Source organism: Arvicanthis niloticus, chromosome 1 (genome assembly GCF_011762505.2).
Source record: "Arvicanthis niloticus isolate mArvNil1 chromosome 1, mArvNil1.pat.X, whole genome shotgun sequence".
Taxonomy (NCBI): domain Eukaryota; kingdom Metazoa; phylum Chordata; class Mammalia; order Rodentia; family Muridae; genus Arvicanthis; species Arvicanthis niloticus.
Genome location: NC_047658.1, coordinates 112,353,849 through 112,370,187, shown reverse-complemented (window position 1 = coordinate 112,370,187; position 16,339 = coordinate 112,353,849). Strand labels below are relative to the sequence as shown.

General features: G+C 39.5%; 1 protein-coding gene across 3 annotated transcripts in view; it reads right to left on the bottom strand.

The window, feature by feature from the left end:
• Positions 1-16,339, bottom strand: part of Chka (choline kinase alpha) — a 46,062-nt gene that overhangs the window by 23,226 nt on the left and 6,497 nt on the right. For all 3 annotated transcript variants that reach the window (XM_034509621.2, XM_034509610.2, XM_034509615.2), the window contains exon 2: positions 10,435-10,546. In XM_034509621.2, the coding sequence (XP_034365512.1) occupies positions 10,435-10,546 (112 nt within the window). The remainder of the gene's footprint in view (positions 1-10,434; positions 10,547-16,339) is intronic.

The window sequence follows — 16,339 nt, the reverse complement described above, 5'->3', positions numbered from 1 at the left end:
TATGGGTTCCTAATGAATGACAAGCCCTGCTTTTTACTGTTAGTACTCCCTAAAGCACAAAAACAAATCTTGATGTTTCTTTGCTGTGGCTGGTGTAGGTAAGCAAACACTGCACTGTGCTGCACATGGCAAACATGCTCAAGGAGTCACCAAGTGCCCCAGAGCTGACTAGCCGCCGCACATGCTCAGGATGGGGGAACTGCTTGCATGTGAATCAGGAGACCAAATGGGGCTAAATGTCTCTTTGTGCTTTTTTTTCTTCAAGGAAAATTATGAACAAAACAAGTTCTATGGTCTGATAATTACATACTAATACACTGTAAAAGTCAGGACAAATGAAGAATTTTCACATCCTATGAACTTTGCTGTAACGGGATTTGACCTGTACAAAACCCTAAATGACTATGGTTATTCCTATGCTGTTACTGCTCTAATTGTATCTTAGGGAAACAGTTAACAGGTTGTTAGCTAACAGAAGTCCTTTCCCTGTCTAATGGTGCTCTCCAAACAAGTCACTTTACCTAAAAATACAGACTATCTTAGTCCCAGAACTGCTCCTTTTAAACATATTGTTACAATACGTGGACATAAATTCCATTGCTCCTTTCCCACACCCACTCACCCCCGCATCCTGTTCCAAGTGGAACCTATGATTTATACCGTAAGAGCACCATCACAAAGACAAGACGGACTTCTGTAGTCCCATGTTCTATTTCCTCAGTACAGAATGAGCTGGAACTCAGGAGAAAGGACAGGAAATCTCAAAGCAGGAAGACAGATGACCATGAACTTGTGTAAAGGCAGACACCTACTCTGTATGAAAGTCCCAAAGACTGTCCAGACAGAAAGCAAATTAAGATTTTAGAATGTGTACTAATTTATTTTAGTGACACAATTTTATTTAAGACAGGTATTAAAATACACTGTTTAAACACTGAGTACAACTTTACATTTTCCTCCAACAAACATGAAAGTTACCTAAATTTTAACATTAGTTATTTTATTATCTGTGTGTGCTGGAGGTCAGTGAACAATCTTTGGCAACTGGCCCTCCTTCTACTGTGGGTTCCAGAGAATCAGCTCAGGCTGTCAGGTTAGCATGGCAAATGCTCTTATTCACTGAGCTTCTCGATGGCCCTATATAATATGTATTAATGTGCAGTCTTAACTTTTTTTTATTATTCTATGCATTTATTTTTAATCATGTGTGTTTGAATGTGGCTATGAACATGTGTGTCCAATGACTGTTGAAGCCAGAAGATGTTAGATTTCCTGAACTAGAGTTATACTTGACTGTGAGCCATCATTTGGGTGCTATGAACTGAGTCTGGGTCCTCTGCATGGACTTCCACTTTCACTTTTTGTCTGTCTACTACTTAGAAGCTACTTGCAAGCAAGCACTGCACTTGGTGCCAGGCTTCAAATGTTGCCTTTGTTTTTTTGGACACAAAGCATACTTAGGGCTTTATGGGTTTGGTTGGTTTTTGTGGTTGGTTGGTTTTGTTTTATTTTGTTTTGCAGAGCAAACAAATTAAGAAAAGATGACGAAGAACTGGGTGCCTTTGGTTTTGTAGCTTAAGTAAGTTTTTCTTGTTTGCTTCCATGTTTTTTTTTCCCCAGGGCTGAGCATGCTTCACAAATTCTCTTCTACTGTCCTTGGCTTGGTTTTATAATTTAAATCAGACTATGAAAGAGGTAAACGTTCCTGTTTCAGTTTTGGTCTTCAGAAGGTTCTATCCCAGGGCCTTGATAAGATAAGAAAATGGAAATGGTTTTCAGTAGTTGATGCTACTAGCACTCAGGTGGATCTGATTCAGTGCCAGACTGGTCTACATAGTGAGTTCCAGGTCAGTCAGGGCTACACAGTGAGCTCCAACGGCACAACAGGGAACAGGAACAATGTTGGAGCAAAGGGTGACAGAGAGCACTAGATTAAATTTGCTACTGTGTAACCTTAGGTTGAAAAGCCTGCTTTAGGGATGGAGTTCAGTGGCAGCATCCCCATGTAGCACAGGTGAGATCTCTGGCTCCATCCCCTAGCACTCACATGCAAATACCCTATCTACTTTGAGTTACCTATTATTCTAAACTAGTACAGGTTTCTGTCTCTAAGCTCACTGAAACCATCACACAGAACAAACTGACTTAACAGATTTTATTTTGGCAAGTTCTTAATAAAAGACTCCTCAAATAATGAGAAAAATGGATTTGACTAAATTCCAGCAACAGAGGCTCATGTGTGAGCTGAAACAAAGTAGCACATTGTTGTGCTCTGAGTCTGGGCCCAGGAGGGTTTGTAGATAAAAATAAATTAGTGAATTAGTGAAATGTACAGAGAAGGTGGTATGAAATGACACATAATTATTTGGAACATCTACAATGTCTTCTTTTTTTAATTGTGTGTGTGTGTGTGTTCACAGGGGTCAGGTGTTGGGTCCCTTACAGGCAGTTGTGAGCAGCCAAGTGAGCTTAACTCCTGAACCATGTCTCCAGCCCCTATTGCCTCTTTTAAACAAATCTCTATAAAATATAAACTTAGCCTTTTAAAATGGCCTGGGACTTATGGAAGATTAAGAAAGAATAACCAACAAGTGGTGGCGGTGTATGCCTTTAATTTTGAAAGGCTGAGGCAGGCAGATCTCTGAGTTTGAGGCTAGCCTGGTTTACAGAGTTCCAGGATAGCCAGAGAGCTACGTAGAGAAACCCAATCTTGAAAAAACTAAAAGCAAAAAGAAAGAAAACAAGGAAGGAAGGAAGGAAGGAAGGAAAGGAGGGAGGGAAGGAGGAAAGAAAAAAGGAGAGAAGAGGAAAGGAAAGGAAAAAAAGAAAAGAGAAAAGAAAAGAATAACTTAACTAAACAGTTTGTTTAGTTTGGAATATGAGCCCCAAGCAGGACTAAGCAGGACCTGAGCATCTTCTGGTCTATAGTCTACTAGGATCCCAGGAGAGAAGGAACTACTTCCCACTGAGTGCCAGAAGCCCTTACTGTGCAGCCCAGGCCTGGCTTTGAAGACTTCAAGTCTTCACCCCAGCTCACCAAACACACTCAGTTCTAGGTGGCACATCTTTTATTGTTGTTGCTTAGTTTTTTAATGTTTTTGAGAAAAGATCTCAGTATGTTCCTCAATGGCCTAGAAGGAACTTAGGAATCTTCCTGCCTCCTGCCTTCTGAATGCTGGGATTAAAGGCCTGTTCTATCATGTCTGCCAAGAGACAGCCTAACATGGAAGTAGCACCACAATCCTACACAGTTCCTGCTACTAATTAATGATATTGTTCAGTCTCAGGTGAGTCTAGGAAAAACAAAAACAAAAAAAACCCTAAACAAACCAGAGTTGGCGCTCTCACAAAGCCGTAAGACTCAACTAATATGCTTTTACTTTTTGTTATTGCTATGTATGTGCGCATATATGTATTATGAATGTAGATGTTCACAATCCATGATGTCCCCTGAGGCAATCAGAAAACAATTTTCTCGAGTCAGCTCTCACCTTCCATCATGGGTTTTGGAGATCAAACTCAATTTCATCAAGGGACTGTTTTTACTTACTGACTGACTCACTTGCTGCCCTCAACATTTTGTAGTGTGTGTGTGCTTCTCAGTATTATCATAGGTCATAGCCCTCCTCCTCCTGGTTTCAATGGAAAATAAAGGAAAAAAAATTGTCTTTTTCCAATACTGGAAAAATACATTACAGAACAGGTTACAAGATCTCAATGCAATGGTTTAAAATGCACCTTTCCCACACACACACACACTACCCCCCAGACAGGGTTTCTCTGTATAGCCCTGGCTGTCCTGGAACTCTCTGTAGATCAGGCTGGCCTCGAACTCAGAAATCCACCTACCTCTGCCTTAAAAATGCATTTTATATAATTACTTCATGGAACCTAAACAAGTCATTTCTATGACTATATCTTATTCTTATTATTAATCTAGTCCACCTTCCTGGACATAAGTTATCTTTAGCATGGGTGACTTAATGAATATGGGTGACAGATCAGAGCCTCTAGGAGGCCTTGGGGACATATGCCAACGGTGGCAAGTGGAAGCCAAAGACTGGAGGCTCCTTTCAGAACATTCTTGGGGTTCAGGTCTTTTCCAGTCAACCTGGTGACTGACCTAAGGCTTCTTGCATTTCCAAGGGTTGTAAGTGACTTTTCCCAATAGTGTCTTACCTCTCTGGTCTGGCATACTTCAAGTTAGGTCAGCACTGCTAGGCTCCACACAGGAAATGGCACCCAGTGCTGAGGGTGAAGAAGAGTGTGTATGTCTAACTTTACCCTCACTCCCAATAGATATATGTACATGGTGTGCTGGAGCTGAAGGAAGAACCTGAGTGCTTCAACTGCATTCTCAAATTGAAGCCATGAATTTTGAAGCTTATTAAATGTTTGTCATTTTCTACTGAGGAAACAGAAGATAGGGGTCTGGTTTGCCGTGGACAAAAAAAAAAAAAAAAAAAAAAAAAAAAAAAAAAGCAAAAGGAAAAGGTAGTATTTCAATATATAACATTCTGAAATCTTAATCACTGCACCTCTTTAAGCACAGAACAAACTGTAGCTGTTGCTACTTAACAAGCATTACAATTTTCTTTTTAAAAAGCATTTCTTGAATCCAAAAACTAAATAAAGAAATGAAAGCTGTAGAGAATGCTCCAACTTCAGAGATCTCATACTATACCGTGAATCGTGTCTGTCACCTGGAAACCAGAGTGCTCCAGGCACGATCGCATGGACAAGCCTGCAGCAGAGAACACATGCACACAGCTAAAGTGGTACATTACCCCCCAAACCCTTCACTCCCCCAATACATTCCTTCCCAGAGAGGGGTGGGCTGTGGTCATCATTCCAGAGAACAGATCTGCATTGGCTTTGTGCTAAAATCCCAAACATTTACGACCAGCAAGACAAAAACACTTTGAATACACCAAAATTAGACAGTCAGTCTGTGGTTTATTTAGTTACCAAAAGGCACCAAAGCAGGTATTGAAGGACAATAGGTAGTAATTTGGCAACTAAATCTGGAGAGCATTAGCTGAGAAATGCTAGTGGGTGCCCATGATAGGAGCATTTCACTTCTGAGAATGAGGTTCCAGCTGCCTCAGAAACAGATGTAATTACACTGTTCTCAAAGCATCTTTGTTAACCAAACAACTTAAACTCATAATGACATTAATGTAACAAGGAAAAGATGACAGTTCCCAGACCTCAGTGCCAGGGCCTGGTTCTCCACCAGTCACTGTACAAAGTATGACCTGAATTCTTCACAGAAATATTCATGGGCAACTGATTTCTCAGTACCCAATAGTTCTGTACTGATTATCTATAAGCTACTCTTACTGTGGTTTAAGAAAAAAGGTAGTTAAGAAAAAATAAGATGTGTTTTCTTCTGAACTCAAAAGGGACAATGTTCTAAATTATAATCTTTAGATCAATGATACATATCTGCTTTGTGCCTTGATACCTTTAATTATATTATAGTTAGTATTCAAACAAGCAGTAATATTAGCCTTCTGTTATTTTTGGCAGACAGGACTGGAAGGAGCTCTTTGATGTGTTATAGACACTGATGGCCAGGCTGTCCACAGTGGTGAGGCCAGTCCTGCCGTTCATGCAGAGGATCTGGCCTAACAGTTATGGTTCTGACACAGGGAAGAAAAGGCACCCTCTGAGCCTTCTGCCAACTGAACAGCTGACACCACATGGACAATACACACTGACATTTATGTCTCCCACAATTCATGATAAATAAACTAGCTATTTGTAATCAGCCAAAGGATGCTGCAGAATTCATGTTCCTTCCCAGTATCAGAAAGAAAAACTGCAAGTTACCTTGATATCTGGCTCTAGAAGTCTAAGCTCTCTTCTAATAATTATATTGCCAGGCAAAGTGAAAAAGGCTGAACTATTTTATTTACTTATCAAATTTTTTATTCAACTACTTTAGTTCACAGTAATTTTATACTTGAGCTTTGTTTTCATTATCTACCCAACTAATAAAAACAGCCTCTTCATTAAAATAGAAGCTAGGCTATGTAAAGCCACTAAATTGTGCTGCCATGTTAAAAACCCAGTATGTTCGTGTTTCAAAATTTCCTACAAATATTGCACAGTGTAGACCTTGTCTCTATCTTATGCTCATATTTTCAAAAGAAACTATTCTCACCCTTTTTAAACACAGGACTTTTACATATGCCCATAAAACTCACAGAAATCCTAAATAGAACCTGAAGACACAATTGGGAAGTTTTCTTATGTCTCATCTAATAAGGAATAAAGGGAATAGGAAGAGACAGATGTTTGGGGGACACAAACTGTGGACCTTAACCCAGTCGGAGGGTTAACCCAGTGTTACCTCTTGGTTTTCTTGTACTAACCCTTAGAACTGCACCAAAGAGCAGTCATTTCACTGTGACTATAGGAATAAAGGACATTAGAATCTCAAATACCAGGATGAGAAATGAAAAGGCTAAGAAGCAACTAGTTATTCTAAACCAAACAGTTATGGATCAAAGAATGAGCTTAAGAAATATTTCCATTTAGTATCTGATTCTCAGAAGTATGAAGTTCAAAATGCTTAAAGCAAGAATGGGAAAAAGGGAATGGAAGGACAAACTAAATTAAATCAGTCCTACAATTAAGCGAAACATCAAAAAAGTTCTGAAAAATAAGTCTGCCATTATGTGTAGTAGTCTTCAACTAATATTCTTCAAGGAGAGAGGAAGGTGTGGCTCTCAAAGGCTACTTTGGCACTTACACAGTTGGCTAGGGAAACACTTCATTTGTGTCTGGATAAACACATGAAAGAACAGGACCTCCATATGTAGTAGAGATAAAAAAGGAGAAAAACAATTTAAATCCTCCTATGATTTAAGCTTTCCTTTAGTGCAGAGGTTTACTAAAGCAACAGGATTTATTGTTTACTAAGGTAATGACACTCCTGTTTTCCTCAGCTACATGTGAAAATGACAGTTTACTATGAATGTTGGCAAGGTTGTTATAATAACAACAAGGTTGTGATAATAACAAACTTCTCACCATACTTTAAATATTCCCTTCCGTGATAGCTCAACTCATTCTGAAAAGCCTAATGTGAAAGTTCTAAAAGAAAAAAAAAAAAAAAAAAAAAAAAAAAAAAACTGTGTAAGAAAACACTGTCTGCAAAGAATTAAAATTCATGGTATAGTCCTCCTAGCATGGTGCTGTGGAAGCTCAGCCTACATTTCTGGGCTTGGTTCTCATCTGTGTGTTCCTCCTTTCTACTCTTTCTCCTACTACAGCCATTTTTCAGCATCCCTGAATTTGATTCCTCTCACTGTGTTCTCATTGTATCCCCAGTGGCCAACAGCTATTAATATCCAAAACTCCAGGCTGGCGGCAAATATCCCTGCTAGACCCTACAGAGTTTGAGAACTCCACTCCACCCTCAAAAAAAAAAAAAAAGGCAATTTGGGTGGCTGAAGAGACGGCTCAGTGGTTAAGAGCACTGACTGCTCTTCCAGAGGTCCTGAGTTCACTTCCCAGCAACCACATAGTAGCTCACAACCATCTGTAATGGGATGGTGTATCTGAAGACAGCTACAGTGTACTCATACATACAATAAATAAATTAATCTTTTAAAAATGCAACTTGAAGCTGTAAGCTCATGACTTTACTATTTAAACTTCAGTAGGAAAACTACACTTACACTAACTATATTAATTATATGAAAATAAGAATTCTTATCTATGAAACAAATGAAAAACCTTTTTCTATCAAAAATTGTTTTACTTTCTATTACATCAAATGTGAGACTGCTTGGTATATGCTTCCCCCCACCTCTCTCTCTCCCTCTCTCTCTTTTTCTTTTTTTCTTTTGGTTTTTCAAGACAGGGTTTCTCTGTGTAGTCCTGGCTGTCCTAAACTCACTTTGTAGACCAGGCTGGCCTCAAATTCAGCGATCAGCCTGACTCTGTCTCCCGAGTGCGGGGACGAAAGGTTTATGCTACCATTGCCCAGCCTGGTATATGGTTCTTATCTGCTAAAAAACCACATGCACCTTTCTACTCAAAGGATGACAAGCATGGTCTCCAGCTATTACAGAGGGATGTCACTTCAGGAATGGAAGATGATTTAACATTTTCCTAATTACAAAAACAACAAAAAGACCCAAAAACCTGGAGAGATGTACCTCTCCCCAAATTCAAATGGTCTATTTGTAAAATGTTTTCTTACATCTAATTTAGTGTGTTCACTGTTGCTGCTCATGTGCTAAAGCACACATGTGGAGGGCAGAGGACAGTTTCTAGGACTTGGCTCTCTCCTTCTACCATGTAGGTCTCAGGGATTGAACTTAAGTCACCTGGCAGCAGGCACCTTTATTTGCTGAGCCATCTTGCTAGCCCACATTCTGCTATTTATTTTTGAGTTACCTAACAGTATATGTGTTTTTCTCAAAAATAAACTGAGGCATAGAATTCTGTTTGAAAAAAACTGCTTCTAGACACTTTCATTAACTTAACTAATTTAAGACTTCTAGACTGTTGCGATTCCAAGCTGGCTTCTGCAAAGTCACTTATATGGCACCTACACATAGAGTTCAGCTATCCAGTAGACTAACTTCCAACTCCATGTGACAATGTCAATTTGAACAGAATGTAAATTCAGTTCATCAGTCACACTTGTCACATTTCAAGTGGCTGACATTCACATGTACTTAGGTGATGACAACCATACTTAACAAACTGTCAAGCACAGTTACAGAGCATTTCAAAACTCTCATTACTGCAGCAAGGTCTAGGCATGGCGGCTCAGGCCTATAATTCCAGCATTATAACTTGGAGGCCAAGATAAGGGCACTGCTGTAAGTTTGAGGGTAGCCTGTGGAGATCCTGCCTCAAAAAACTAAATGAAAATTTTAGTGTAACACATGGAAGAACATACTGTGAGCTAGAGATGGCTCAGTGGTTAAGGACACTGCTCTTCCAGAGAACCTGGGTTCTAGCATCCACATGACAGCTCACAACATGCCTAAAATTCCAGTTACAGGGGAACCACTACCTTCTTTCATCTCCTTGGGCACTAGGTACATACCTAGTGCACATAAATGCAGGCAAATATGCCCATAAACATAAAATAATACTTTAACAACTGTTTCTACTTAAGTTGTGCATAGAAATGGCAGATTCGATAATCAGATTAGATTTAACCTAAGTGATTTCAGCAGCTATTTATTTAAGAATACTGCTGAAATAGAAAATGCTTTAAAAGATCAAGACTGGAACACATCAGACAGTGATACTCAAAGAAAAAAAAAAATAAGACTGATTCATTAAATGTGCCTAAAGGACACCAATTATTTAAAAAACTATGCTTTAAAATGACACTTTTGGGCTAGAGAGATGACAGTGATTGAGAGAACTGGTGATCTTCTAGAGGTTCAGAGTTCAATTCCCAGCACCTACATGGCAGTTCACAAAGTTCTATAACTCCAGACCCAGAGGATCTGATACCTTCTTCTGGCCTTCAAAGGAACCAGGCATGCAAGTGATGCACAGACATACATGCATGCAGAGCACCCATACACACAAAATAGATTTAAAAAACAAAGCAAAACTACAGTTTGGCAGCAAGCCTAGTGGTATGTGGTTGTAATCACAAAATGCAGGTTGAACAGGAGGATCTCAAGTCGAAGACCAGTTTGTATTAATATAGTGAGTTCCAGGCCATCATGGGCTACAGTGGAATCCTGCCTCAAAAAACCAAAATAATATGAATATGAATCTAACAAATTCATATTCTGAGAGTTTTAAAGAACTCTCAGAGAAATGTTAATAATTCAACCATTCACCTGCACTGAGGTCATATTTTGTTAACTATAACATTCTTTAAAACTCAAACAATTCAAACAGGATGCTAATAATTGTACATACTTTGGGTAAGAGCAGTTGCTCTTGCAGAGAACCTAAGTAAAATTCCCAGCACCTACAATAGTAGCTCACAACCATTTTAACTCCAGTTCTAGGTGATCTGATGCCCTCTTCTGGCCTCCATGGGTACTGCATGCACATGGCAGACACAGGCAAACAACCATATGCATAATATCAAAATATTCTAGATAAAAATTGTACGTACAAGATAAAATATTGCTGATTAGGGCTAATATACCTTCCCCATGTTAAAATTTACCATTAAAAATGAGCTGAAAAGTTTAATGTAGAAATAATTATCAAAGTCAGGTCAACCTTAGATTTCTCTAGGTCCTAGTTTAACTAATTAATATTAGAGAAGTGATAGACTATAAACAAGAAGCCAAGTGTGCAGCCCAATTAAAATAAAAGCAGTAAGTATCTTTAGTACATGTCTATAGTATTTAGAATCTCTTTGCAGGTATCTTAGGAAAGACTGAAATGTCGGTGGACCAACCCCTCCCAGGTGAACCCTGAACTCACCATCTTTAAGATTGCCCCATACAGTCGCAAGAGCACTTTCCGAGGTTCATCGCCAACACTGGCTACGGAGTCTGGCAAGGAGCACTGGAACAGCATGTTACTGAGACCACCCCTGCAAGAGAATATACAGAAGGAAAAGCTCAGTCATTCTTCCAGGGTAAATATAAACAAGCTGACAGATACTCATCTGAATCTTGGTGTATTCTTTCAGGATATTTGAAATGTGGACTCTCATTTTCAAACAAATGAGTCCAATTAAACAGATAAATTCTCAATCTGGTTTTTCTAGAGTTGGGACCACTGAATCACCCCTGTGTAACTTAAAAGTGAGAAGGACCAAGGAAGAAGACCCTTATAGCACTAAGAATGGGAATGTTCAAATGCCTCTCTGCAAATCAGTATTTTTCTAGCCTACTACTTCCATTATATTATCCTAATCACTGTCAAAATCTTTGGACTTTTTTTTTCACTGTTAGGGTGCTTGCCACTGTGTAGATGTGGCTATCAGAGGACAATCTGGCAAAACCTAGTACTGTCCTTCTATGATGTGGGTCTCAGGGATCACTCATATTAGCAAGCTTGGAGGTAAGTGACCTTATCCAGTAAATGATCCTTGCCTAGTTGGGACAATCTTAAGACTTCTCCAGGGCTTTTCAATTTGGTGTGTGAGTCTAAGACTTAACTATTTTATGCTAAGGTTAGTAAAAATACCAGTTATTTTTAACTAAGTCTTTAAAAAAAAAGGGGGGGGCTTTCAGGAGATAATAATGACCTACAGTCATATTTAGCTCTCACTGCTAAACCCAAAAGCAAATTACAAGGCCCTTTAAACAGTAAACAGGGACAAATCCTGTCCCTGAAGAAGACCAGGGACAGAAGACAGTTCTTAAGATGAACAGATAACACAAAATTCTGTACAATTATGAACTACGGATAAAAGGAACTTCAATTGTAGTTCCCTAATTCCTATTCTGATTCCCATTCAAGATCTAAGAACCCAAGCTGGTCCAGAACTATCTCCAGGTATACACCACCATACCCAGTTTGATTTTTTTTTCCCCTTAATTGGTTAAAAACTTCTAAATACTCCTATACAACTGTACTCAGTTTAGGCTTTTATTTGTTTTGATTAGGTTTTTTAAGACAAGGTACCATGTATGCCAGGCTGGTCTTAAGCTCACTTCATTATGTAGCCAAGGCTGGCTTTGAATTTCTGATCCTGCTGCTAAGATAACTCTCACCCAAAGCTCCAGGGATTATAGGCAGTTGGAGCACACCTAGTTGAAGAAGTTTTTCAGTAGGTTGCTAAAAACAATCCTCAATGTCTAGGAATGACAGCAAAAGTATAGGCTTATTCCCACAGAAGACAAAGCAGTTGTCACTTTAGTTTAAAAGCCCAGAAAGAAGTCACCAGGGAGAAAAACAAGCAGCTTTCCTCTTCCTAAACTAAGCTGGGGTAAGTGCCTCCCTCTGCTGGGCTTATCACAATTCCCCACCATATGCAGCTACAGTCAACAGGAGCTTCTTACTACCAAGCAACAGGATAAGCCCTCATTTTTTTCTTCCTGTCACATACTCTCCAAAACTTAGTTAAATAAATGCCAGCACAGATGAACTACTGTTCTAAAAACTGTGTGACTTGACTCCAAGTTTGTCTTCATAGTCACAAAAGGCAGGCATGCTAGCAGAGCCAAAAAAAAAGCTCACAATTCAGACATCCTTGGTCTATTGTGTTACCTGCAGTCCTGGTTAGACAACACACTGCAATGAATAAGCTGTCTGTTACAGTTTGTTAGTCAAAATGAGTGAAATAGGGTCATTCATTGTATCAGTAGCCTAAGAACTATGAGAAACTAACCAAGACAAAAAAAAAAAAAAAAAAAAAAAACCAAAGTGACCAATGATTCAAATCCCATGACTGGCAACAAGATCTACTGCCAACAATGGTCATAGAAATGACAGTTAAAATGCAACTGACATATAAAATTATCAAAAGCATCACAAGTAAAAGTCCAGATACTATTTCTCAAGGACGTCAAAGACTTTGAATCAAAAAACTTATTAGCATCTTGTATATTATCTGTTTATTTTACAATAAACAGGAGTCCCAATACAGCATAGCAAGCACAAGATACTGAAGCCAAAAACAAAAGCAACACAACAAAAACACCAGCATAACCAATAAGAAATAGCAAAGAACAGTAGAGCTAGGTAGATCTCTGTGAGTTCTAGCCCAGTCAAGAATAATAATAAAGAAAAAATAATTCTTGGGTTACATTTGTAACTACGGGGTTTTTGTTTTGTTTTGCTTTGCTTTGCTGGGTGTTCAACCCAGAAAAATTAGATAGATAGATAGATAGATAGATAGATAGATAGATAGATAAGGAAATAGATTTGAAAAGTATGCATACGGATGACTCACAGACTTTACTGGCCTGGAGTTATCATTGTGAACATATCACTGTAGCTGCAGAGAGGAAGGGCAAGAAGATACATAAAGAGAAACCCATATGTAAATGGATTCCAGATTAGATTATAAAATGTTTTTGATTCTTATAATCTTGCTTTTTCTTACCTCATACTTTCTCTTTTAAAATATAGGGTTGGTGGCACTGGCCTTTAATCCCAGTGTTAGGTGTCAGGTGGTACATATATCCCATATATCCAGAAATAAGCACATGCTAGCAGTTAGATGAAAGCCAGCATTCCCCCAGAGTTTGTAAAATAGGTTCCTGTCACCCAAAAGGAGTAATTTCCCTTGCTTCTGGCAGAAGCCATGTAAAAGCCAGAAAAGTAATATTTACATATAATCCCAGTGTGCCTCTGTTAAGATGAAGGGCAGAGACAGGAGAATCCCCAAAAGCTCATGGGCCAGCTGCCTAGTATATGCAATGAAGAAACCTGCCTCAAACAAATGTAAATGTTAAGGTCCATCCTGAGGTTGTCCTCTAAACTCCATATATGTGCTATGGAATGTGTGTGTGTGTGTGTGTGTGTGTGTGTGTGTGTGTGTGTGTGTGTGTGTGTGTGTGTAGAGTTACACATTTCAAAGATGAGCCAACAGCCTGGCCCGTCTCACTCCTCTCCTACCCTAAGACTCCTTCGGGCTCAGAGCTTCCCTCCCCAGCTATTCACCCTCCTTATAATGTGTTCATGATGTGTTCAACCTGTGCTTTCTCAATCCTCACAAAGATAGCCTTGGTCTGCTTCCATTTCTCTCTGCACTGTACCCCTAGCACTCAGGAAGTTGAGGCAGGCAGGTATCTTTGAGTCCCAGGACAGACAGCCAGGTCTCTTTTTGTCTCTGACACACACACACACACACACACACACAGAGAGAGAGAGAGAGAGAGAGAGAGAGAGAGAGAGAGAGAGAGAGAGAGAGAGAGAGACTGACTCCTCTGAGAACTGAGAACAAGGCTCTCATTGTCTAAAGCTTTCTGCAAAGTTCCTCAGTCCAGTCACACAGCACTTGATATATTCTGAATACTTCCCAAGACTTTTGGCCCAGATGTCTCTCATTTTTTATTTTGTAACAAGAACTCTAAAAAACCAGTGTTGCCAGTCATGGGGCCTATGACTTTAGTTCCAGCACTCAAAGAGGTTCAGCCCTCAGAAGGCAGAGGCAGGAAGATCTCTAGGAGTTTGAGGCCATCCTGGTCTATGTATCCAGCTCTAGGACAGGCAGTGCTACACAGTGAGTCTCTGGTTTTTCATTCATGTAAGGACTAAGTGCACTCTCCTGACTTCACCCATCATTTCACTTTAAAGAACTAGAGTTTCGGGTTGGAGAGATGGCTCAGTGGTTAAGAGTACTATCTGCTCTTCCAGAGGTCCTGAGTTCAATTCCCAGCAACCAAATGGTGGCTCAAAATCTTCTGTAATGGGGTGTGATGCTCTCAGGTGTACATGCAGATAAAGCACTCATATACATTAAATCAATATAAATAAATCTTTAAAATGTAGTATAATCTTATTAAAAAAAAAAAAAAAGAAAGAAAGAAAGAACTAGAGTTTCAACCGGGTAGCACTTGCCTTTCACCCCCAGGACTTGGAAAGCAGAGGTAGGGGGATCTTTGTGAGTTTGAGACTAGTCTGGTCTACTGAGCGAGTTCCAGGACAGCCAGGAAACCCTGTCTCAAAAAACAAAACAAAACAAACAAATAAAAAAACCCCAAGAATTGGCTAGCTTGCTTCCTTCTCCCAACTTGTCCTTTTCAAGATTTCAGGAGAGGAAGAAAGAAAGCAGCCTGTTCCCTGTGAGAGGTAAATAGAGACCTGTCTTCTGACTTCAACTGCAGTGTCAGCTCAAGGGGAGCAATCACCAGGAGACTTAAGAGTGAGGACTGATTCCCACTCACAGCAACAAAACCCCAGCTGGAAGACAGAAGAAAACAAGACCATGCCCTTGGCAGCTGTAAACAAATAAAGTCCTTCTACCTCACCAGTTTCAAAGACCTTCAGGATACCTTAAGTCATTGTTCTTCTGCAGCAAGCACTGCAGACACAGGGAGCCTGTCACCTTGGTGTCAAAGTACAGGAAAGTCAAATACAGGCAGCCTATTTACTCTTCATACCAATCACTGGACACTCTCAAGTCAGGCTGGCTATAAAAACTGCTTTTCATATTTGGCTGCTCTGAAAAGTTCACATAGATATTATGCATCTTCCACATATAAAAGGAGTGAAATTTGATGAAATACTAGCACCAAAGGTTCACAATCCTAAGAGTAAACCCATGACTTACTTATTCCATATCATATGACCTACATTAAAACATCCCTGAGCACCTGGAAGCTGACACACATGTAGTGGTAACTACAGGAACTCATTAATATGCATTTCTTGGGCAGGTGACATAACCCTTTAATCCTAGCAATTGGGAAGTAGAGCCAGGAAGAGCTCTTGTGAGTTCACAGCCAGCCAGGGCTTCATAGTGAGACAGTTTACAAAGAGAAAATAAAAAAATTAAACAAAACAACAATCTTAACAAAACTAAAAAAAAAAAAAACAAAAACAAAAAAAAAAAAAACAAAACAAAACAAAAAAAACAAAAACAAAAAAACACCACTCCAAAGCCCCAAATCACTCTAAAGCCAGCAAATGTGAGGCCAGCCTGATTTATATAAGTCTCAAAAACAGAATTTGCTAACTAAGTGTAGTGGCACATCCATTTAATCCCAGTGCTTTAGACACAGAGGCAGGTTGCTCTCTATATGTCTGAAGCCAGTCTGATTTATAGTTCTTGGCCAATCAAGGCTACACAGAAAAACTGTCAAAAACAAATTCATGGATGGATATGTGTGTGCGCGCACATGTGTGTGTGTCTGTGAGTTCAAAGCTAGTCTGGTCTATACAAGTTCCAGGACAGTTTCAGGACAACATAGAGAAACCCTGTCTCGGAAAAGCCAACAATAATAGTAATAATACTAATAATTAACTAAGTAATTAAAAATCAGTAACAGGCCAGGCGGTGGTGGCGCACGCCTTTAATCCCAGCACTTGGGAGGCAGAGGCAGTCGGATTTCTGAGTTCGAGGCCAGCCTGGTCTACAGAGTGAGTTCCAGGACAGCCAGGGCTACACAGAGAAACCCTGTCTCGAAAAACAAACAAACAAACAAACAAACAAAAAATCAGTAACAGAACAAAAGCATCAGTGTAGAAATTGGATAAGCTAAGAGACAAGGCACAAAAGCATAGAGGGCAGAAGGAAAGAAAACACACCTACACTACTTCAACAAACAGTACTAAGTATCACTCAGCTTAGGAGTAGCCATATTCTTAGAACTCCCACTCAAAATAAAAAATGATGCAACATTCAGATTTTCAGTTTCCAGTATGGCATACAGAAAGAGCCACTCAATCCAAACAAAAAAAAAGCTCTTCTTAGATTTATCGGTGAGGT